Raw genomic sequence first — 26,005 nt, forward strand, 5'->3', positions numbered from 1 at the left:
GCTACTCCCCCGGGATCTGACAGTGCGTCTGTGTGAATTTCTATGTCTCTTGTGAGCGACTGGCTCTTCCATGTGCCAGGAAATAATCCAGCCTGGCATATGTTTTGTGTGCGTTGGAATAGAAGGAAAATTCCCTAGCCTGTGGGTGCCTAGACCTCCTTTGATCCACCACTCCCAAATCATGCAGTCGTTCTTGACAGGCCCCCGTCTGAACATATCTTTGGGTTGATCTGTCCAGTGAGTTGTCAAATACCAGGTTAAGGTCCCTTCCCAGCAGTACCAAGTGATCCCTTGTCCCCTTCACCCGCTCCAGGGCATTGTGTAAAAACACATCCTGCCTCTCATTGGGAATACATATTGAACCCACCACCAGTGATCTCCCTGCAAAGGAGAAACAGTATATTAGAAGTCTGCCTCTAATCTCGTCGATTTTCTGCTCCTCCTTAACCCGAAAGCAGTAAGCCATCAGTATGGCCACTCCTGCTGATTTGGTAGGGGAAAGGCCTTTGACCTAAGCCTATGGCAGTCCCCAGCAAAAAGGTGAGTTTCCTGCAGGAGTAAAATGTCCGCCTGTGTGGATTCCAGGTGATTGAGTATTGCTGTACGCCTAATTGTATTGTTGAGGCCGCGCACATTGAGTTTGAGGATTCTAAGAGGTTTACCTGCCATAAGTCATAAGCGGTGTGTTGTAACAACAAGTTGCTCTTGTCACTTTAGTAGCAACTTGTTATTCTTGTGCGCCTGTCTCGGGCGATGTTTTCATTTAATGCCCTCTCTGCATTCTGGCTTTCTCCTCTAACTTGCTGTAACTGTTTACTTGGGCAGTTACGACGAGAGCGCCAGAGTGCCCAGTTGTGGGCTGTTTGTTTTCCTATGCTTATAGCTGAATAAACACTTTACTTAAGTGCAACGCTTTGTGTACCTTTCTTCGACTTCCACATTTGGTGACGAGGCGTCTTTCAAGCAGCCCACCGATCGGATTGCAGTAATTTAGAGAAATATTCATCTCAAGCCTGGTTTTGTCTTCGCTCAGACGACAGCTCCTCTATGCTCGCTGCAGAGACCGTGCAGCCGACAAAGAAGAAACATTTTGCACTTCCTCACTGACGTTGTGATGCTCCGCGCATGACTAGAGGGGTGTGTGAATGTATTTTGGACAAATTTGGTCACTGCGCGCTGCGTGTCTGCGGACTGAGTTGGTTGTCTAGCATCTAAGCCTTCCTTCGTCGTTTCTCCGCTTCAAGCCTCATTTAAATGAAAGAAATATCCCGCTTTCAAATGTGAGGAGTTCTTTTAAACCGGTAAGACTTGCCTGCACTTCGGTGACAGGCACATCATTTTATTTCTTTTACTTATTCTTCACATTTGGATGTTATTTCTACTACTGGCTCAGCAATTATTATTATTTTATCACGGCCAGCACTTCTTTCAGTTATTGCCTGCATTTAAAGTGACAGAAACAATTTAAGGCTCACCATTTATTTGCATTTATTCACGGGTAGCATATTTCAATACTTGCCTGCATTTCCAGTGACTGGCACACTTTAAAACATCACTGCTCAATTTTTCAAATCTTCCTCAACATGGCATCAAACAATCATTTACTGACTATATCTGACTTCCTGCCTTCCCCAGGCAAACCAGCTATTCCATGAAAGCATTGTTTCAACATGTTTCAAAATTACGTAGTAGCCAATGATGCAACTGAATAGGATGCCAAAAGGAAGTTTGTGCTATTATATGGCCATTTGGGATTTGAAGGCCAGCAAGTATTTAATACCTTACCACAAATTCAACCCCCACCAGTGGCTCAAGAAGGATGGACATTTACTCTGAAGGTTTAGCAAGACTTACAAGAAAATTTGCATTAGAGCCTAGTATACTTTTAGAACGTTTCAATTTCATGAAAAGAAAACAACATATGAATGAATCTGTGGAGGATTACATTTCTGTTTTAAGACATTTGGCATCAACCTGCAATTTTGGGGCTGTGTAAGATACGTATTTAAGGGATCAGTTTGTTTACCTTTTCCCATCCAAAAAGATTCAAGAGAGATTGTTGGGTTGTAGGGACTGAAAACAATGTAATTACATTAAATACAAATCTTTAAATTTATGGGGAACAGAAACATTTGGATGTGATTTGCACGAGGAAACCGGTGAAGAGCAAACGTTAGGTGATGATCGCAAAGTAGCTGGAGGACTTTGACTGGAAGTGGTGGCTGGAGACATAACACTGGGACAATCATTGGAGATAGAATCCTCATGTGAGAGAGTCTCTAACTGATGAAGCAGAAGATTAATTGTCACAAAAGAAGTCCATGTCAGAGTTTTTACCATCCAACTCTGAAACATAAGAACCTCAATTTTTGCAGAAATGATTTTTAAGGCTTGATCAGGAGTAATCTTTACAAGATTCCTTCTGTTTCACCACCCCCTTCCTTTTAGTAAAATTGCACTTTTAGCCACTTGAATGAAATATCTTTTGTGTTCTTAGAATTTTGATGGTACATCGAAATTGCAGTATGTTTGCATTTGACAGCATCTTTAATTTTCTGCAAATCATCTTGGAAACTTAGAGGTGTTGGTTATGAATTCCTCCACTTGAAAGCCACCAGACAAAGCAGTCTGAATTCCCTCTTTCAAAGATCTGTTAATGCGTTCAACCAGACCGTTTGAAGAAGGGGAATAGAGTGCAACAGTAAGATGTTTGATGCCTAGGTCTGGAACAAATTTCATCATCTGATATGATCTAAATTGTGTGCCATTATCTGTCACAATTTGTCTGGGCGGAACTTTAATGTCAAAAACACCTTTCAAAAATTTGATGACCGCATTGGTGTCAGGATATGGTACAAAATCAAAGTATACCCACTTGGAGAAATAATCAATTAAAACTAAAATATGCCATTTGCTTGCGGGAAGAAGATCAAAGGGGCCCGCAAAGTCTAGGGCGACTTTGTCCCAAGGGGAATCGGGTAAGGGAACCATGTGAATATTTGGTTCAAAAGTTCTCCAATGCTTATCGGAGATTAAACAAGTGCTGCAGTCAGAAATCCACATTTGTACTTGAGAATCAAGACCAGGCCACCAGTAAAATTGTTTTACATTTCGATTGGTGGCTGACACACCCATGTGACCCTCATGACTCTTTTTGAATAACAAAAATCTAAGATTTGTGGGCGGGACTAATGAATCATGACGAAGTAAACATCCATTAACAACTGATAATTCATCAGAGACCTGTGCAAAGGGTTTGATATTAGAAGAAAGGTTCCTTTCATGAGGCCAACCACTTTCAGTCTCGAAGTGGAGTGGTCGCTGTATTGGTCCCGGGAGTGTAAGTGTGCCTGGGCCCAGGACCTCTTTCACAGCTTCTATTGGAGTTCTGCAACTGCGAATGGCCATATGGTTCATTTTAGTACAACACAAACCTGATTTTGTTTCATATATGGAGCCAAGGCACCACATACAGATTTTGTGTGTGTTGAGCACAGGCATCCGTCATTGACAGTCACAACACGGTTTAAACACTGTAGTTTTGGGCCCCATATCTGCGCACTGCAAGAATTTAGTTTAGAAAAAAAGAATTTCCTGAGAGAAAATTCTGTCACAAGAGAGTACTGCTAGCTCCAGATCCTTCAAGGAAGCAAGGAACTGACGTCAACATGCAGAGGTGGCTATCTTATAGTGGCCCTGACGCCACATCCAGAACTGATGGACTTGATGCAGAGCCCCAGGAAGCCACCTCTTGATGTACAAAGGAAGTGGCATTAAAGTGTCCAGATCCAGTCTGGCACTCATGGGGAAATTCACAAGTTGGAAAATCTGCAGGTAAACGTCTATCAGAAATACCGGTTCACCAGCAGTACACCTCGGCAACTGGAATAGAAGTAAATTGACTTCATTCTTTTAGTGTGAGCCATTTGCCTACACTTTGAGTTTATCCCTTGGGCTCTTGGCATACTCATTCAGGAGCGTTGCTACATTATCCTGCTGGCTCCAATAGGGCCAAGACAATTTTGGTTCATGGAGTTTGCTATACCTATCAGAAGCCGGGTGCACTGCTCCCTGCTCGAACAAAATATTTTCACCATATGAAATTGACAAATGCTCCACCATGACCAGAGGTAGTGTAGCCTTTTTACTTGCTCTGGAACACCTTGAGTTTAAACACCTGGTTATCTCAGTAGAATACGGCATGATCTTTTCTCAAACCAAAGCATTGTCAGCAGTAAAAACATAACCTACCAAATAGAATATTTTCTGTGCCTGGTACTGTTCCTGCAGCCAGTGATGTCTTACACACATCAGGTGCTTCCCTGTCTCTTACATCTGACGGAGAGCAAGACTTGAACAGCTTCGTAAAGGTTCATTTGATGATATCATCTTGATTCTGACACTCACGGGGAGTTCCTAAAGGTACTGTTCGGGGCTTGTCCATAAATGCATGACCTCCACTTGGGTGAGAGGTGAATAGTTGTTGAAGGCAGGTGATAAAAAGCCCTATTAAAGCCATTCAGAGGGCAGACGTTCAATATGTCTCAAGGAAATTCTGTGTGCTGCAGACTCCCACCTCTAACAGAAAGGATAGTGAGCTGCAGACCTTTACAGTTGTGGACCATTTCTTTCGACAGAGTAAACCTTCTGACTAACTCGAAGTTCATCCCTAAGTTCCCCTTGTATTTTCTGGTCCTATAACCAGTTGTGCTCAAATTGTTTTGCCCCAGATCCTATTTCTGAATTGGAGATATCTCTGCATTTCATAGATATTTTCATGAGCCTCAAGTTCTACATCAGAATAACAGACACATCCAGGAATATGGATCATCTCTAGTCTCTTTTGGAGATCCTCCGAAATGTTGTGCTTTTACCAAACATGGAATTGCAAAGCTGATCACTGCCACTACAGTCTTCTGCCATGTTCAAGCTAACCGACCACAGTGGGGCCAGTTTACAGCTCACTCATCGAGAAACACTTGCTTCTGCTGTGTCTCTGTGTAATGCTGCGCGGCTGGTAGACTTCTGAGAGGCACCCATGGTTTAGAGTCACCACACCTTCATATATCATACTGTTTGGAGGCAAAATCTACATAATAGCACTGGGACAAGCAGTTCTTGGAAACACATGTCAATAATGTGTGCATTTTCTTTCTCTTTCCAACCACTGAATGTACAGAGATGTGTTTGTTCTTAATCTGCTTGTGATTCTGTTCCAAGCATATGAATCTATGAAGATTCCAGTGCTAGAGTGAAAAAATAAAGTTCTTATGTAACAGTTCTCCTGCTTTCATAGATTCACTTCCCTCTCTTTTTGCCAGTCAGAAGTATGATGGCCTCTGAGGCGAGCGAAGCTCAGTTTGCTTTCACCTTATTGGTTAAAGTATGTCTTTTTTAGGTAGGTGAATGGGTGCCTAAATGAACACTAATATTGTTGTTGAAAGCTTATTGTGGGGTTCCCAGCTCAACAACTCGGAATGATGCATGAATATGAACTTATGAACGATACCAATTCTAGAGAACGGTAGTTGCACATACTTAGTTAATTGATCTGGATTACTGCTGCTGTTTTTGTATTTAATAAGCTTGTTTGTGCCATTCAGCATTGTAAGTTTGAAGAATAAAACCTAGAGATCAGATTTAAGAGGTACAGAAAAAAGCAAATTGCACAAAGTAACAGCAGACATTTTTTGCATTTGAACATGCCTTTTTGCATTTTAGTACATTAAGGCCACACTAGTTGATTTTGCCTGTAAATGTTTTTACCCTCCATGTGTATTCCTCTTCTTGCTTGCAGTTTATGATTGCTGTTCAAATAGAAGACAATTGGTGACACTAAACTCTGCTTCCTCTATTGTTTTTCCATTCTTTGTACACAAACTTCAGTTTTCTCAATAATTGTTCTATTTTTGTGCTTCTTTGACAAAGTCTTTTCTTTCCTTTTTTTTCTTTATTTTTTTACATTGCAACCTAGAGTTGATTACTGAGTCATTCATGATAAATGAATATGATACTTACCTTCGGCAATGCTCCTTCTGGATATACTTTATCTTATCGTGGGTTCCTCACCTTAAAATACTCCTCTGATGGCAAGCTGGATCTGTAAACATTTTCATAGCATTGCTTTCGCGTGCTGCTAGGTGGGGGACATATGAGCATGGTCCCTGAATGCCACAGCCTACAAACTGATCAAGTGGCATCTGAAAAGTTAAAAGTGATGTTTGCATCCAGAGATGGAGCAGAGCTTCTTGCAACATTGGTGAGAATCTGGAGTAGATCTTTTTCCACCATCGAGAACGTATATGAGAATAGAGTTACTGCAAGAACACGCATTAGGAGAAGCATTCTGATTGGAATGGACCACAGGACTCCTGTACGTCTTGTACCTCAGCCGTTCCTGCCCTGAGTTTTGGAAACAATCAAAAATAACTGTGCTTGATCATCTGGCAAAAATATATTTAACTTATATCTTTTTTGCAAGGGTTCCTAGAGGCCACCACTTCATATACTGAATCCGACGCAGTCAATTGCTGCCGTTCAGTCTCCACGCATTTAGGTATAAATTGTGTAGGGTGGAGCACCTTGGCCCATTGCTGAGTTAGGAGGTCCTCGCGAAGTGACAGCTTGCCCTGATGACAAATGCTCATGCCCACACGTTCCAGGTACCACATTCTCCTGGCCAAATCTGGTGAAACAAGGATGTCTTGGGCCCAGTCATTCTTGATCTTCAGAATTCTGGGCAAGAATTGTGGTGGCACCAAGGTGTATCAGAATCCTGTGTTCCATTCCAGCCAGAATGAATCTCCTAATGAGTGTTCTTGCAGAAACTCCATACTACACTATGCGTTTTCTGAGGTGGCAAAAAGATCTACTCTGGTGTCTCATCAACATTGTAAGACGCTCTGCTCTATTTCAGTATGTAGACGCCACTTGTAATTTTCCAGATACTACGTGATCTGTTTGTCGGCTGTTGCATTCAGGGACCATTATACGTGGTTTGCGATCAAGAAAATGCCTAGGGAGGAGGAGCTACGACGGCAAACAAGATGGCTGCTTAGGTTCCCGGCTCCGCCGATCTCCGTATTCCGCCGCAAGATCCTGTACAATATCCTGACCTTGCGCCCAGCTTCTGCTTGTATGAAGTGTTCCTCACTCTGATGGGGAAATCCTGACGTTTTTATCGGCTGATTTGACGAACTTACACCGAGTTGAACATCGTGGCCTGCTCCAGCGGTGAAGCCGGGGCCTCGAGTATCTGCAAGGCTGGGCTGCAGTGCAACAACATCGGCTGGGGACCTTGGCAGGGTCCGGTCGATCGCAGTGGAGGCTTCATTTATGCCCGAATTTGGTGGCGATTGTTTTCCTTTCCCAGAATCGAGAGAGAGGTGACCTCTTTGTTGACTGAGGGTGGGGATCCCAGTCCCGCGGACCCGACATAGATTCCTGCCGGGGCTCGGCGGGTCGGGACCCCGGCCTGCGGTGTTCCGCCGGGTTACAGCGGCTGTGGATAACGACGGGTCACCGTCCACGCTTGCCCTCTCGTGATCTGTTCGCTCCCCCTGAAAATGCCAGTTTCACCCGGGGAGCTGATCGTGACTGGTACCGAACTTGATAATATGGATCACACGACATCTGGGCTAACGTTAAGGTCAATACTGTCAGAACTTTGGGCGTTTCACTCGCAAATGGATGTGTCTTTGACTAAAATGGATGCATGCCTAACTGGGATTCTGCTCGAGGTACCGGACCCTGCCCTACGGTTGAATCAACAATCTACAGCCACTCCAGCAGCGGCCATTTAGACTTTGTGTGAGGACCACGTGAGAGAACGAGTAGGGATGCGAATATCTGAACCAACGGACGGTGCTTTGGAAGATTGTGTCCCCGAGGCTGTGAGTGTGTCACTGTACCTTACATCACCATCGACTTTGGAAGTATCGTGTGGCGTGTCCCCCCCCCCGGGACCTGTGCTGCAGACTCTCCCCTCATTGTGTGGTGGTCGCTCCCTTCTTTAGAGATTCTACGATCCCGGGGTGAGAAACATCGTGACGGTCCGGCGAGGGAACTTTTTGTGCTTGAACTTTTCGTAGAGTTAGCTGCTACAAGTGGTAATGGATTGACTTTCGATGGATTCCTTCTCATTTATGACTTGTCTGTTTGCTCATGGGTCCCTCTGGGGAGGGTTCGTGTGCTGCTTCGGAAGGGTCTGGGTTAGGTCCATTGCATCGGGACGACTTGGAACTGCTGTTATTGATGCTTGAACTGCACTTGTTTGATTAGAGAGGCTGGGCGATGTATCACGATACCCCCTGTGGTCCTTTGTAAGAGTAGCTGCACATCTGTCCTTTGCGACAGGGGGAATCTGTGTTAGGCGGGGGGACTAAGGGGTCGGGAACATTGTACGATTATGCCCTCCTCCATTCTTCTTTTTTCCCTTCCTTTGGGGTTTTAGGTTAATGGGGCCGACAGGCACGCTGCTAGTGGGGTTAGGCTGTAGCCATCGGCAGGGGTGCAGGGTGGGGGGTTGGAAGTTTTTTTTTTATTTTGCCTTTTTTATTTTCTATGGCCTTTCTTTTCTCCCTTCCCTTTATTCGTTTAGGATCAGTATGGTTTGTGCTCCATTTTGCCTCATTGAGACCTGGTATTTAGTGCCCTTGCTTTCTACGTTACGTCGTACTTCTGTGTGGGTAGGCCCTGAGAACTGGCGTTCACGAAAATGTACATTGCTCTATTTACTTCGAATCGTAAGTCTTAAGGCCAGAGTCCCATGAATGGCTGTTCTTATCTGCATATCCTGTTTTCTTGGCTTGTCCCCCGTACCCTATTGTTGGATTGTATGGCACCTGATCCGCCTATTTAAATAATATAAAATGAAACCTTTATTATATCCTGTGAGTTATCAATGCGTTCCAGTACGAGATCCATCCGGAATCGCTGCCGGACCTCAGGGTTGTCGGCTGAGGAGCTGTGTAATATTTTGATACATCAGGTTTCACTTCTGTTTAGCGGCCGGCCCCTGTGGTTGTAGGCCCATACTTGTACCTTATGAATGCTGCAATAAAGGTTTAAAAAAAAAAATGCCTTGGCGCTTCAAGCACCTTTCGAGGCTCAGAGCCTCCTCCTGCCTCAGGACTACACTCCACACTGCTTGTGGCAGTACCACATGGTCCTTGAGAACCCGCACCGCCCACCCCTTAATGGATGTTAGAGAGGCTTTCAGAGCAAGACAAATGGCCTGCAAATGCAGCAGATTGTAGGTGAGCTGGCTCTCCCTCGAGACCAGACTTCTATGATCTCCACCTCCCCAAGATGACGTCCCCGGTCCAGCAGAGATGCATCTGTCTTCACCGTCAAGTCTGGGAGGGGATCAAAGTGGGACCTGCTGCTGGAATAATTGTGTTTGAGCAGTCACCATTGCAGATTTTGAGCAGTCTCCTCTGAAACCTGGATGGTGTCTGCCAAATTGGCTTGATACTGGGTCTAATCAGACAAAGTTTCATTGCATAGTACGCTTGTACCACCTGGCGTACTTGACGACAAGGATGCACAAAGCTAACAAGTAGAAAACCTTAGTGCTGCTATCACTGTGATATAGGACCTAGACTGAAACATCTGCATCATTACTCGAATTTTCTGGACACGTTGTGTGAAAGCGAGTGCCTTAATCTCCACGGTGTACAGGATCGCCCCAGTAAATAGGAACCTTTACGAAGGAATTACGTGGAACTTCAGCTCATTTATAGTAAAGTCCAATGATGTTGAGGTGTGAAGTCATCTGAGGGGTGGCATGACATAACCACGCCTTCCATCACCACGCACTTCTTTAAATTGCACATTTTACAACGAATACCACTACCACGAATTTACACTCACTCGCATTAGAAACACCTTCACCACGCATTCCAGTACCACGCATACTTTTAACAACGCAACTGTTTCTGAAAAATCCTGCCACAGTCTAACACTGCCACCTACTGTTTAAAAATTATACATTAATTGTTAATGCATTTTAATTGCATTCGTCGTTTACAGGTTTGGTCCTATTTAAAAAAATATATATTTGTGGCGGGAGCCCCCTCACCCCCATGCCCCCTTTTAATTACCCTCAAATGCATGGTTTTGTCTTGTGTTGTAAAGACATGCATGTCAACAGTCTTGATAATGTAAAAAATGCATGGAAAATGTAATACGAAGGAAAAACTTCACCCTATCTGGGGTGGTCCATGACTGATTGTGTCAAGCTCGCCTTTAACAGTCAGTCATTGAGGTGCAGGAATGCTCGTATTCCAGACTTCTGAAGATAGGCAGCAACCACCACCATCACTTTAGTGAACAACTGAGGGGCGCTGGTGAGGATGAAGGGGAGCACAGCGGATTTAAAATGCTCCTGCTTGAACTGTGGATAACATCTGTGGGACTGCAAGACGGGTATATAAAAATATGCGTCCTGCTGGTCCTACACCACCCAGCCAGCCGGGGCCATAGCAGAGAGGATCTGGACTAACATGAGCACTTTGAGTTTGCCCTTCAGCAGGAAGACATTCAGGTGTCAAATGTCCAAAATAAGCCTGAGACTCCCATCTTTTTTCGGGATGAAGAAATGCAGTAATGAACCCCTCATCTTTCAGAATCTAGCACCCTCTAGATGGCACCCTTGGCGAGTAGAAGCCCCACTGTAACAGAATCGACAGGTGTTCATCTGGAATTTACTGTGGTGTGGGAGGAATATTGAAGAGGGGTGTAAAGAAAAGCAGGGAACAGCCATTTTGAACAATCCTAAGTTTTTTCTTTCTGGCGTTATGGATCATCAACTAGGAAAGAAATGTTGAATACTATTCCCCACTCAGTGGTTTGTTGGCCGTTGTAGTGGTGGAAGAGAAATTGAAAGATGGATGCCCCTGCTGGCCCGCACGCTGCTTGTCAGACCTGCTTTTACCACATCTAAGGGACTTTGGGAGTCTGCTGCATCACTGGTTGGGGAGTCTGCCTCTGTCCTTACACCGTCCCTCTAGAATAGTTTCTAAACTTTGAGAACCGATGCAGAAACTGTTTGACTGGAGTCAGCCGCCCCAAAGAGCACATTGTAGCTCTGTTTTTATAACCTTCCAACTGTAAGTGCACCTTCTCTCTGATCAGGCCTGACCCATCAATTGGCATATACCTTTGGGAAGCCTTTGCATCGCCGGAGAATCCGGTGAACCGCATCCATACGTGTCTACGCAGGACGACATTGGCACCAACCGCCCTATCCAGTCAATCCATAGTATACAGAGCTGTGAGGATAACTTTTTTTGCCACGTCCTGTCTATCATGTATTGTCTGTGCTAAAGAGGCCTTGAGGTCTTCCAGGTCTGATGGTAAGATCTCACTTGCATGTCCCAAAGGGTTTGTGTGTAGTGGCCAATGGACCAACAGCATTAACAAACCAACATGCTAGACATACTGAAGAAAACATTGTTTCCAAAGAAATTAGTTTACATTCACCTTAGTGGTCAAAGCCTGTACAGTTAGACTCTATCGCGTGGGGGCGGTGACGTCTACTTTGAAGGCAAATTGGGGAGCAGCATGGGAGAGGAAAATAGGGAAAATAAAATATTACATACCTGCTGGCCGCCGCCTCAGTGACCCTCTGTTAGTCTGCCCCTATTGACTCCCAGCAGTCAATGCACAGGCTCCCAGACACCCCATAGCCAATCCAGACGGTGCTCTCATGCTTGTAATGCTATAGAACTTCCACCGCCTCCTGTGTTGCCGGTCCCACCAGTCTATCCGGCACCTGTAATTCCTGCGCCTTCAGTGCTGCACGTGCCTAGTAGCGATCTAGCTTCCAGTCCGTGAACATGCTTAAGATCACGCCATCGCTCCCGCCATGGCAGTCATCCATCTGTGCATTCTTCCAGTAGATCAAGGCATTCACACTCATCACAGATCGCGCTATAAGTCAAGATCACAATCTCTTCTGTTATCATGGGGATACATCCTCGTCCACCAGTAACTATTCACCCACCTTATCGGATAAAATGGGACGCTCAGCTACACATACAAAATTTGCCATTTTCGGGTTCCACACTGTTCAGATCCCATGCTGACGAAATGGCAAGGATGAAGACTGAAGTAGACACTTTGAAAGCAGTGGGTCTTGAGATCCAAGGATCAGCGCAGATCGTTCCGACATTTCCACCGTCGGTTTTCTTCACAGAGGGTTCAAACCTTCAGTGCATGCCTGGAAGATCTCAGCAGCAGTTTCAAAGATCCTACTAACCTCAGTGCAAACTATGGGGGATGTGCGGCCCAACAGCTTAATCAGGGTGGCTAACAACCAACATCCTCAGAACCCCGAATCCTCTCTTTTTACCCTCTTCCGTTACCCACTCCGGTACGGGGAAGCATCTCAAATTACCTGGCAGAGTGGTAACGCATTACGACAGGTGCCTGGGTCTTGAATGTTGCACAGAATGGTTATTGTCTCAGGTTTAATACCCAATCACCATCCATTCCACCAAGGTCATCCGCTTCTCACCTCGACCTTCTAAAGCAGGAAGTTTCCATCCTGTGGCAAAATAATGCAGTGGAACCTGTTCCCCCTCAGTCAACGGTAAAAGGACATTTACTCCAGCTATTTCCTCATGCCAAAGGACAAACAAGAGTTCATACCCAATCTTGATCTCAGGCTCGCCAACAAATGGATTTAAAAGGAAAAGTTCAGGATGCTGGTCTTACACCAATTATACCCCCAGCTACGCCAGGGAGACTGGCTTTGCTACATCTACCCTCATGATGCCTACTTTTATATTCCCATCGCAAGGAAGCATCAGAAATTCCTAAGGTTTGTCATGGGGCAAGACCATTACCAATACACCGTCCTACTGTTTGGTCTCAAGTCACCACCTAGAACGTTCTCCAAGTGCATGGTTGTAGTGGCAGCACATCTTCGACAGCACCTGATATTTGTCTACCCATACCTGGATGACTGGCTCATCAAGGAGACCCCCTTTCCAAAAGCCCAACTGCATTTCGAATGGATTTGCGATCTCCTTGCACTACTTAGGAGCTACCATCGACACATTGTACGCAAAGGTGTGTTCTTTGGAGTAACAACGTTAATCTATTCTCCAGAACGTTCACACTCTCAAAAGAATGGGTCATCCAACAGTGTGCACAACCTCTTCACTTCTGGGCTCGATGGCCTCCTTCATCTTTTCACTCCCAATGCTCTCCTCCACATGGGCCCTCTACAGGAGTGTCTAGAGGACCAGTGAGACCAGCTGATGGAAAACAGGATCACTTTGTCCCTTCATCCCATCATATCACTCAAGTGGTGGTGTTCACCAAGCAATCTTCTACATGGGATGCCATTTTACCAATGGGCTTGAACACAGACCATTGTGACTGATGCTCAGATTGGGAGCCCACATGGGTCACCTGCAGATGCAAGGCTCCTGGTCCCCGAAGAAGATGACATACCACACCAACCTCCTCAAACTATGAGCAGTTTATCTAGCGCTCAAGGCTTTTCACCCGTCTTTCATCACCAACACGCCTGCTTGTTCAGACGGATAATACAACCACCATGTACTACCTGAACAAGCATGGAGGAACAAGATCCATAGCCTTGTCACAAGAGGCCCAGATAATCTGGCACTGGCTACTCACCAGGAATCTGAAGGTAACAGCCACTCCTCTCCCAGGCATTCAGAATGTCCAGGCAGATGCACTCTGCAGGGTTTTCGATGAAAACCACGAGTGGGTGTTGAGGAAAGATGTCGCTTAAAGTATCTTCCGCTTGTGGGGCACACCTACTATAGCCTTTTTCGCCACAGCGGAAAACAAAAAAATGGCAGGACTTCGTCACCAGGTTTTACCATTCACAATCCTTGGGGAATGTCCTATGGATCAACGGGTCCAACAAATTTCGTTACGCTTTTGCACCAATTCCCTTGATCCTGGCAGTCCTGTTCAAGCTTTCAACCACGACCGCCAAGATGATCCTCATCGCACCAGATTGGCCAGGACAATTGTGGTTTCCGGACTTTCTTCACCGCTCACTCTGTCCACATGTCCGGCTGCCATGCAGCCCAGACATCTTGACAAAATTTGGGGGACAAATTTTACAACCCAGCCTTTCCTCTTTGAATTTGGCAGTATGGCTCCTGAGCGATTACTGTAAGGCCACCTGTCATCAAAGATTTTCTAGAATGGTTAAAGAAGGTCTTTCCTCCTGTTAGGTACCCTTCTCCACCATGGGAACTTAATGTGATTCTTACATCTGATGCAACCACCATTTGAGCCTATATATAAGGCATCTTTCAAACACCTCACTTGGAAAACTGCTATCTTTGTGCTCATGAGCCATACACAGTCTTCCACGCTTCAAAAGTAGTTATGAGGACCCATCCCAAATACCTCCCTAAAGTTCTCTGATTTTCATGTGAACCAGACTATGTCCATATCCACTTAATTTCAAAATCCATCTACCTCAGCGGACAGAGCTCTTCGCTCTCTGGATGTGAAGAGAGTTTTGAAGTTAGCTAGACAAATCCAAGGGTATTCGCAAATCTCAACAATTATTAGTTAACTATCGTTCAGGACGCACCGGTCTGGCTACCTCCAAACAATCAATCTCCATGTGGCATGTCTCCAACGCTCTGCTATCAGCTAGCTGATAAGACATTTGCTAGCAGACCAAAAGCACACTCAACTAGGGGCAAGTCAGCCTTTACTGCCTTGATGAGAAATATCCCATTAGCAGATATTTGCTAAGCTGCTACATGGAGGTCGCTCCTCCCATTTACTAGGCATTACTGTCTTGACTTTGATGCTAGGACAGATGTTCAAGTACGACAGGCTTCCCTCACAAATCTGTTTTCTTGACTTTCTTCTCGTTATTATTCTGTCTACTCCACCGCTCTCAGGGGGATCAGCTTGCTACTCTGTTCAACATTTGTGACTATACATGGAAATCCCCTAAGAGAAGGTATAGTTTCTTACCTGTAGCTCCAGTTTAGGAGTATTTCAGTGATAGGCGTAAGCAACCCCCCCTCCTTCCCGGTTGATTAGAAAGACATTCTCATGCTCTTATATAAATCAGCTTGTACGGCCTATAAAAATAACTTGGGTAACTGCCTCTGGCTAAGCATATGGAAAATTGGAGGCCCTAGGATTCTTAAATGCATAGTCTCCTTTTTTCTTTCTTTATAATGACAGCCTATGAACTACACTGTCCTGCACTCCTTCATCCTTTTTTTTTTTAGGGAAATACTCCTATGAGATAACGAGTTACAGGTAAGAAACTATACTTTCTAATGCTTAGCTGCCCTTTGAGCCTCCATCTCCCATTGGTTGCCAAATTGACAAGTCAAGCTTTGTTTCAGGCGAGGTATCAAGCCATTGGATTTCTGTTAATCAATGTATAAGGCATCATCAACGTGAGTGTCCCCTGCTCTGACATAGGATCAAAGTCAGAGCCAAAAAGATAATGAAGAATTTGCTGGTAGATGTGATGCAGTGAAGGCACTTGGCTAGAAGTAGGTTGCATGAATACCAGTTGCGCATTTGTGATTTCGTAATGTGACACTTGTAGGGCTCGAGCAGAAATGGGCCAGGGTCCAACATTGGCATTGGATTATCCTCTAGTACTAGTGCAGTCAAAACTGCTGCGTCGCTTTGTTCTTCATCCGAGCCCACAACTTGGAGCATGAGTATTACCTGCGTGAAAGCGGTGTCATCTTTTGTTTGCTAACATATAACTTCACCTCCTGGTGTTGGACTACCTTTGGGCGAATGAGAGCGTACTTATCACATGAGTCATGCCCCCTGAGCTCGACACCAAAGACCCACCTTGTGCTAGTCCATGACAAACGTCTGCTCCCTGCAGTCACGGCATGGCTTGAAACCTTTTTTCGATTGGGACATCGTTCCATATCACACTGTAAAATCATTAAAAGTCATCAGTAAACTGAAAAACAGCAGTGGAGCTCCGTATTCGCTACATAAGGCACAGAAGCAAAGAAACTGCCTGGTATCAGTGCGCAGGTGTCTAGTCATCATGGTACTGCACGACACGGTTGGGAACAATGCTATGAAAAAGTAAGCAGATTTCTTTTTTCCATTATCACAAAATTAAGTTGGGAACATTCCATTCCACTAAGCTTTATCTTACTGGACTGTGGAAGAAAGAAAGAAACAAACCCACCATACTTATGTAGATGTTTCAAGTGTGTGAAGAGATCATGCACAAGCTTCATATCTGTGCTGAATGTGTGACCAGCCTTTTATAAAATACTTGATACTCAATAACTATTTTCCCCCAAAAGAGCAGGATCTATGATGCTGTTCTTATGTATAACCAATGTATGCCTAAACAAACCATGGCAAGCAAACGTATTACAGTCTACCTATGAAAACAAAAAACCTGTAAAATAAGCATGTGTCTTTGCGATTAAAGGGGAAAGCGGAGGGAGATAACTGGGTATGCTTTACCAAGCAAAGCCGAGATTGAATAATTGTTTATTCCTGAATACATAGTTGACACTTGAAATGTGACTAGTTCATAGTGTATTGAAGTGGGTTCTCAAAGTTCAGTATTGAATAAAGAAGCAGTCCCATTATATGGAATTCTTCAATAATTTTTGGAGTGAGGTTATTACATATTGCAACATGTAACACATAATTAAAGCTACTGTTAAAATCAACATTTATTGTGTTTTGTCTTTTTCTTCCATTTTTAGGCCTATTTGTGGTGTGGCAAGTATTCAGTCTTCCCAAAGCAACACACCACATCATAACACTCCTGGAGTTCAAGTCTCTCCTTATTCCCATTCAGGAAGTTCATCTGTACCATACCGCTCTCCAGTGGATACCTCTTCCCCTCTACTGATGTCTTCAAATCTGCAGAGTCCTCAGACCCAGGAACAACAAGAGATTTTAGAATGGCTCAGAAAATTACGCTTACATAAGTACTACACTGTCTTTAGTCAGCTGTCAATGAAAAAGGTATAGTTTAAATGTCAGTTGGTGTGTGTGGGTGTGTGTGTTTGTAAATATATATATATATAAGCATTTGTTAAATATGTATCTTTTTTCAAACCCCCATTCATAGTTCACTATGTTGACTAAAATAGGACATGATCCTTCTAGGTTGATATTGGTGCGCTTGTTCATAATTACTGATGATATGTTTCTACCTAATGTCATGCATTTGTGCTCCCTAGGATACTACAAATGATGGGTTGTCTTATTTTGCAAAACTAATTGCAGACATCTAGTACTTGCCGTTGTTATTGAGAATCTCAGTCTTTGCTGTTTGACTCTCCAGTACATTCATTTATGCATTGGATTTCATCCCACCACAATCTTTACATGCAATTTTATTCACAAACTAGCTTTTCATGTGACAATAAGTATTTCTGCAGCATATAAAAAAGGCTGTGTTGGCTAATTCCATTAATTAACTTTTAGAAAGGACGATATAATATTAAAGAATAGAGGTTACTAATAAATGAGTCATTTTTCCTCAAAACCTACTCGCAAATTTCTTTAAGTAAATTTAATTCAATGGATCAGCACAGTGGAGCCATTTGGTTGCACTTACGTTAACATGAAAACTGTCATTGCACCTTTAAGGACCCACAGTCCTCCAGGATCCCATCATGCTCGGCAGCTGGCAATTAGCTCAGGTCTTATTTCTGGCTCCAGGTGAGCCGTTCTCGGAGCACTCAGCTTGGCCTTTTTGGCTTTTTTCCACATCATTCTCTTCAGATTTTGTTCAAAAAAACATCACTCAGTCTTTTGACTGTTGAAGTGCTTTTCTGTCAATCTGTGACAGAAAATACGTTTCTTCATTGAAAATGCTATCTTTAATTGTGAAGTGTCCTACTTGTGGGATAAAAAAGGCAACGTCAGATCCTCATGATCTTCGTAAACGTTGCCTCCCTGACAGTCACATCTCAGATTGATGCCATCACTGCAGGACTTTTCCAGGCTCACCCTGAATGTCTGGGAGATAATTCATTTGCATGGTAAGGAGAATCTGCACAGACAGCAGGAGATGCTGTCTGAAGGAGCAGTGACGTTGTATGAGTGAGGAGAAGGTCAGTCCTCTACCAGTGCCCCACCACCACTCTCTGAGGACTCAACAAGAGGACAATAAAAAAATGACCACTATGAAAATGTATGCTACTCCCATTAATTGTTGAGGGCTTCGGCATTGAGATGAGGCACACTGCCAACTTGTTCGCTGTCGAGGACTCAATCACCTTCGCAGAGAATAATACAGTCTATGCCGTTAGGCCCTTGCTGTATTGCCTGAATAGGACCCTTGCAGTGCTCCCTCTATTTCCTTCACTGTTAATTCCTGATATAAGGCCTCCCTGTCTCCCTTAGAGAGGGTTCGTAAGGGCAGGGTCTTCAGGCGCTCCGCACAGTCGTCGCCTGACCGGTGGAACTTGGAGTTGTATATCTGTTCATAGTATGTAGCGAGCATTCTGCTATGTCTCCGCCCATGGTATGTTACCCCTCTCATTCGATCCTGTATCTTGGTGACCCAATTCCTGCATCTGTCTCGTTTATCCAACCAGGCGATTAGTTTGGTAGCCTCGTAGCCCACATCTTATAGCCTTCTCTGCACCACCAGGGGGTGTGCCCTTGCGGCGTTCTCTGTAAGGTCCCTCAACTTTTGTTGCCATATACAGAGACGGTGGTCAAGACCCCCCCCCCCCACCACCACCCCCCCTCCTTGAGTACTCCCCCCTCAAGGCATCTTCCTCCAAGGATCTGATCTCGTCTTCCAATGCCTCTTTTTTTCTTCACCCCTATGAGAGTCTGCATGTGCCCTCGTATCACTGCCTTCTAAGCCTCCCATAAAGTGCACAGCGAGTCCACCAAACCATCTTGTCTCGTATCAGTCTTGACTTCAAAACTATACTCACTACCTCCCACCTTGCAGGTAAAATTATCATAGAAGCTCTTGATGAGAACTACCTGCTGTGGTATGCCATAGGCTCTCAATATACGCCAGAGGTTGTCACAGTGGGACCTTTTAAAAGCTTTCTCAAAGTCAATGAAGTTCATGTATAGTTGTAACGGCGCTCTGTGCATTGCTCTATCATGTTACTTAGAGTAAAGATCTGATCAACTCACCTTCTTCCTTTGCAAAACTCAGTCTGTTCTTTTCTTAAATGCTTGTCCACAGCATCAGAAATGTGCTTTATAATTATTTTCTTCAGGATTTTACTCTGAATTGATATAAGGGAAAATCCAGACTAGTTGTTACAGTTTGTTAATGTTCCCTTCTTTGGATGCCTTTGTTCTAGTTATCTGGTACTTTCTTTCTAGCTACAATCGATTAAACAGTGGTTGAAAGATCTTGGCTGACGTTTCAGGTTCGGCCTTGAACATTTCTGCATTCAGGTTTTGTTGGCCAGAAGTTTTTTGTGTTCTTGAGAGATTGGCTGGTGGTGACAATTTCTTTCTTTAGTGGGGCAATGTTCATATCCAAGTATTCACTGCTTCTTGGATGACCACTTCGCTTGTTGGTACAGATCTGTTCAAGACCTCTTTTAAGTGCTCAGCTTAGCATGCCTTCTGCACTTTCTCTGTTGTGAGTTGCCTGCCTTGCTTGTCCATGTTAGGGGTTTTGTATGTTACACTAGACTGAACACAGAATTTCTATGATTATGAAGAACTTCTTTCATCTACTTGCTGCCTCCTCTGCTTGGCTGGCAAGGTTATCTAGGTACGCCGACGTTCTTTGCTCTTGCCATTCTTTTGACTACGTTGTTCACTTCTATGTACTGGTGCTTGTACTTCTCATGCATTATCTCAGATTTGGCCTCCTTGAGGTATTTCATTTTGCGATGTTGAAGTGCTGTCTTCCAGAGGTTTTGCGTTCTGTTTTGATAGGCTTCAGCTTCACGAGAGTGGTCATTAGGTGGTGACTAACTAACGACATTTGCTCCCCTCCTCACTCTGGCACTTTGCAGTGAGCAGCTCCAGGTGTCGCTTATCAGCTAGTCAATTTGGTTTCTCTCTCTGCCATTGGGTGAGTACCAAGTTAGTTTGTGAATATCACAGTGAGTGGAGGAAGAGAGTCCATCCTATGACCAGATCATTTGTGGAGCAAATTTCTCCCTTGTCATTCATTGTTCCACAATCTTCCTATCCCATGGCTCTGTCACGGTTTGTGTTGTCATTTCCGACTTAAGCATTCAAGTCCCCCATCACAGTCTACAGGTGTTTAGGGAAAGCTGCAAGCTCATCTTGCGTCAGTTGACTGACTTTTAATCTGGCTGTTGTGAGTCTGCTGTTGCAAAACCTATAGAGGGGTTTGAGAGGGGATTGGGTAATCCAGCATGTTCTTTCTTCTAAATTAACAATTGATGAAGGTGAAACTGCACAGTTCTTGTTAGCAGGATATGTTTATCCACTACGCCTCCTCGATCCACAATTTGTGAGTGCAAGCAGTGGCTCCCTGAAGCTCTAAGGGGCTCTCTCACTTTCAGGAAAGGGTCTGACAGATCAGAGTCTCCCCTTTGAGAGATAATCACTATCGCCACATGATGTGTGACTATGGGCACACAGATTACACATACTTTACTAGCATGTTTCAATCAAAAGTAGATTAGGGCATATTATCCAGTCCTAAAGAATTGAATTTACTCTTTTTGAGCACACAAGGCAAGGCATATGTTGTCTTTATGAGAACCCAGGTCCATTGTTATTGCTATGGGTTCTATCTGTTTTAACCTTGTTATACATTTCCTGCAATAACATTTATGGGCATTTGGCAATCCATTGCCAGTTTTAGTTTTCTTTCTCTCAATCTACCTCATCTCACCATAAGCTAGGCACAGGGCATTACTTCTCTGCCTCATCACCAGCAGCACAAGTCAAAAGATCTCCGGCAAAGAGCCCCCATCTGCAGTGCCCGCCCAGCAAGTGTATAGGCCCAGTGATGAAGCATGCCACCTAGGTGGGTGAAGGCTTGTGCATCCTAAAAAAGGATACTCCCCGTCTTATTTGTTCTCAATCAAATACCAGTGAAATGTTAATACTTATCAGAACAGCACTCCTTCTTGTTGATTAGTCTGCTTTTGAATGACTTCCACTGGAGTAGGCATTCCTCTATCCCCTTGATTAGGATGATGGCTACTCCTTTGTGACGTTGGTCATCCCCTCTTCTTGAGTAGCACTGTCTTTCCTATGGTGATTTTCATCCTGCCAGATCTGGCACACCTACTTTTGCTTACCCTCTGGATGTGTAGGTTGTAGCGCCTCATTTCAGATGTTCTCTAAGCCACCTTTCCTATGTCATACAGAGTCTGTACATTCCAGAACCCAATTCTAGTCTTGCATTTGGCACTCAAAACTTCGTCATCCTGTCAGTAGTTTCTGTGTGGCATTGACCACTGTCAGTCATGCATGTCTCATGCAGGGACTCTGGAAGTCCCTCGTACCCAGACAATTTACTGATTCTTGCTGCTCGTTCTGTAACAAAGGCTCTTTATGGGGCAAGGTTGTGAGCCTTGTGCCCAACCTAGACGACCAGTAGATCAAGCTTCATTTGGTCTCTACCCCGGGGCCTGTCCGGTTTAGGTGCCCCTGCCAGAAAACTAAGCCCCGATGTCCTAGATCTCCATGTCACTGAGACATGCAAGCCTCTTGACCACTTCAAGCTGGTGATCCTTTGCTTGTTTTTCATGACAACAAATGCATTCATCACACATCCTTTATCATGCAATGCCTTTACCACCCGTATGCCTTTACAACAAAATAGTAAGTATATATCAGGTAAGTGAAACATATGTATATAAATGTATGTGTGTGTATATAGTGAAAGCCTCTAGGACCCGCCCTGCTTAGCAAAACTCTGTATTCGAGGACTAAACAGAAGAATGGCACACAGGAATCTTTAGAAGAGCATTTTAATAGGCTTGAACTCCTTTGTTCTCTGCTCCCTCTGTTTTCTGAAGCAATCATCACACAAAGTGCGAAGTGCATGTATACCCCAAGTCAGACCTACGCTTTTCCGCTGTAGTGTTCTACTGGGTCATAGAGTTCAGTGCATAGAGTGTCTTTTAATGGGACAGCTGCTCCCTTTCCCATCACCAATTTAATAAAAAAAAAAACGTATATGTCTTAAAGGAGAAAGACACATTTACAATAATTCAAGAGTAGAATATATAATGACTTTGATTGTTGGACAAAATTGCTGTGAAGTACACAATTTGAACATTTTAAATATCCTGTGTATGAGGGATACACACTGTTTCTATTCGTAGGTTCTTACTGCACATTGTGCACTATGGTTACATCACTTAAGCTTCTCACAGGATTTGAGTGGAAGTTTTGATTGATTGGTGTATCGACAAAATGGGCATCGATGTCTTAACGTCAACTCAAATTAAAAGTAAAAGATCAACATAAAATTCTATATGACATATGGGTCAGATAATCATAGTGGATTACTGTATATATGATTATGCAATTACTGGTGATCTGACATTACGCTTCATGAGTGACATTTACTGATTATGTATAAGGAGAAATGCTTATTTAGAAATGTATAGGAGGAGATAAAGTGCAGCGTGTGACCTCTATATTGCCTGCAAAGTAAAAGTTCGATGTGTTATTGCTATATTGCACACATGTACAAGGTGCAATGTGCTTCCCTTATGTTGCACGTAAAAGTGCAGTGTTCTCGGTCATTATAAAATGCAAACAATGCCTCTTATAATGGTGGTAAATATTTGGCGAGAAGGTGTGCAATTAAAATTTACGGGATGTAAAGCACAACATGATTACACATGGATATATAAAGTGCACCGGATGACTTTTAAAGTGCGCATGTAGATCCAAACATAAAGAGCAATGTGCTTCTTCTGTAAAGTACAAGGAGTATGAGGTGCTAAGTGCTACTCCTATATTAAAACATATTGACTCCTATACTGCACTTACTGATATAAAGTGCATGGTGCTGTTCCAGTAAAGTTCAAGGAACATAAAGTGCCATGTACTTCGCCTATGTATTAATATATAAACTCCTCTGTTGCACTTACTGATATAAAGTGCAATGTGCTATTCCTGTGAAGTACAAAGAAAGTGCCTCATACTAATCCTATATTCCATCAAAACTACTTAGTCAAGACGTCATCCTACAGCTAAAAAAAGTCATCAATATCAAATATTGTCTAAAAGTAATATAACAATCCTCTCCATATGTGTCTAAAAATATATGATTTTACTTTGTAAAGGGTACAGAGACAATATAGTGCAAAACCACAGTTTCCTAAACTTCATATCACGAAAGCATCATGCTCTTATCATTACTCCCTATGCCTGGTGTGTGGAGACAATCTCTTTGCACCCAACAGATCCCCCGCCGCTGCTGGAGCAAAATCACCGAAGACCAACTACATGCAAACCTTGCTCTCAGCCCACCCAATGAAACGTCCAACACCAGCGTCGCTGCCCACAACCTCATATACTGGATCGAGGACTGAGCCAACACCCTCGCCCCGCTGATGAAACCCCCCTACAGAGACCCCAGCAAGAGGGATATCTGGTTCACCCCAGAACTCCTAGATTCCAAGCAAGCCTGCCGGAAACTAGAGAAGAAATGGCACAGTGAACAAACTCCGGACAGCCACGCAGCACACAAGGACGCCATCCGCAACCACCACCTCATCAGGGCTGCCAATAAGACCTCCTTCAAAGACCGCCTCGACAACAACGCACGCGACAGCAAGGAGCTCTTCAACAAGCCCTGTGCGACTCCCTCACCACCTTCTTCCACCGCAAGATAGCAGACATCCACGACAGCTTCAACCCCCAGACAGCCCCCACAGACAGCAACACAACAGACCCTTCGCACACCATCGACCCCATCCCCTTGCATCCCCTTGCTAGCCTGGACCAAGGTGAGCGTCGATGACACCATCAAGACCATGAGCACAATCCACTCCGGCTCACCGTCAGACCCATTCCCGCACCACGTCTTCAACAAAGCAAGCAGCTCCATCGCACCCCACCTACGCAACGTCATCAATCTCTCCCTTGAGACCGCAACCTTCCCAGAGAGCTGGAAACACGCCGAGATCAACGCCCTACTCAAAAAACCCAAGGCAGACCCAAGAGACTCAAGAACTTCCGACCCATCTCTCTGCTCCCCTTCCCGGCCAAGGTCATCGAGAAAATCGTTAACAGACAGCTAACCCGATACCTCGAAGAGAACAGAATCCTGGACCCTTCCCAGTCAGGGTTCCGCAGCAACCACAGCACCGAGACCGCCCTCATCGCCGCCACTGACATCAGGACCTACTAGACAATGGGGAGACTGAAGCACTCATCCTCCTAGACCTCTCCGCCGCCTTCGACACCGTCTGCCACACCGCACACTACACGCACGCCACTACGCCGCAGGGATTCGAGACAAGGCTCTGGAATGGACCACCTCCTTCCTCTCCGGCAGAACCCAGAGCGTCCGCCTCCCCCGTTCCGTTCCGAAGCCTCCGAGATCATCTGCGGCGTACCTCAAGGATCCTCCCTCAGCCCGACACTGTTCAACATTTACATAGCCCCGCTCACACACGTCGCCCGACAGCACAATCTCAACATAATCTCCTACGCCGACGACACTCAACTGATCCTCTCCCTCATCAAGGACCCCATCACCGCCAAAGCCAACCTCCATGAAGGAATGAGGGCCGTTGCCGACTGGGTGAAGATCAGCCGTCTGAAGCTGAACTCAGACAAGACGGAGGTCCTCATCATCAGCTCTAACCTGTCAGCCTGGGACGACTCCTGGTCGCCAACTGCACTGGGGGCAGCCCCGACCCCCACCGACCACGCACGCAACCTGGGAATCATCCTTGACTCAACTCTCTCAATGACCAAGCAAGTCAACGCCTTCTCCTCCTCCTGCTTCAGCACCCTCCGCATGCTCCGCAAGATCTACAGATGGATCCCGACAGATACAAGAAAGACAGTCACCCAGGCCCTCGTCAGCAGCAGACTCGACTACGGAAACGCCCTGTACGCGGGAGCCCCGACCAAGCTCATCAATCGACTGAGATTCCGTGAATTCTGAACCCGCTTTATAAATGTCATGGTTTCGTTACGAATTTGATAGTAGCGAACCGCAACTAGTGAGTACGGCAAGTGCGAGTGGTTTCGTCATTTTAGACCGATGGATTCACTATGTATTTGGGGTTTTCGTTCCGAACCATGGGTTCCATTTTGTGCATGGCAGCCATTTTGTGGTTGCCCTCACATAGGCCGATGACTGCGGCCGAATGAGTCTTTAGTACACGTACACGTTAGCTAACTTCTGGATGACCCGAGTGAACTGACCTCGTTGCCTGAAGCTGACCTTGCTAAGCCAGTTCCTTGCCCGGTAGCTGATCAAGATTGAGGATCAGAGCACAGGACAGAGTAAAGTTTATTACACACACACACACCCCTTCTCCTTATCTGTTTCTTCCTTTATGGCCTCTTTATGATGTGGGTTGTGGTTCTTTTATTATGGGTTTGTCTGGCTTGTGCAAGAAGGAATGTTCGAATCTGTTCGATCAGTGCGACCCCCCACCCCCAGCGCCTTGAGAACCTCGCGGGTATGTAGTGCGCATAACAAATGACTGATTGATTGATTAGCATATAACTAAACTTCATTTCAACCTTGGTCGCAGGATAAAAGGCATTTTCAAGTAAGGTTAGAGAAATTCCATAAATGAACAAAAGACATCATGGGAAATACTATAAAAATGTGTGTAGTTCAGCATCTGCATTCAGGCCCCATGGGATCTTGGTTTCCTATGTGATTATCCACTTCACTTCAGCTCTTCTCAACGCTGCTTCTCTATCTCCTCCTCTGATTTTAATTGTAATATGTTTGTTAATTACGGCCCTTATATGTTGCAATATGCGCAGTTTTAGTTTGTTGATAGTGCTGCCCACATATTGTTTGCCGCATCCACATTCTAGAAGGTAAACCACATGAGTGGTCTCGCAT

General features: G+C 44.7%; 1 protein-coding gene across 2 annotated transcripts in view; it reads left to right on the forward strand.

Annotated features, from left to right (window-relative positions):
- ZCCHC14 (zinc finger CCHC-type containing 14) overlaps window positions 1-26,005 on the forward strand; it is a 749,748-nt gene that overhangs the window by 307,558 nt on the left and 416,185 nt on the right. For both annotated transcript variants that reach the window (XM_086945829.1, XM_086945830.1), the window contains exon 8: window positions 16,728-16,992. In XM_086945829.1, the coding sequence (XP_086801955.1) occupies window positions 16,728-16,992 (265 nt within the window). The remainder of the gene's footprint in view (window positions 1-16,727; window positions 16,993-26,005) is intronic.

This window comes from Lissotriton vulgaris, chromosome 12 (assembly GCF_964263255.1).
Source record: "Lissotriton vulgaris chromosome 12, aLisVul1.2, whole genome shotgun sequence".
Classification (NCBI taxonomy): Eukaryota; Metazoa; Chordata; class Amphibia; order Caudata; family Salamandridae; genus Lissotriton; species Lissotriton vulgaris.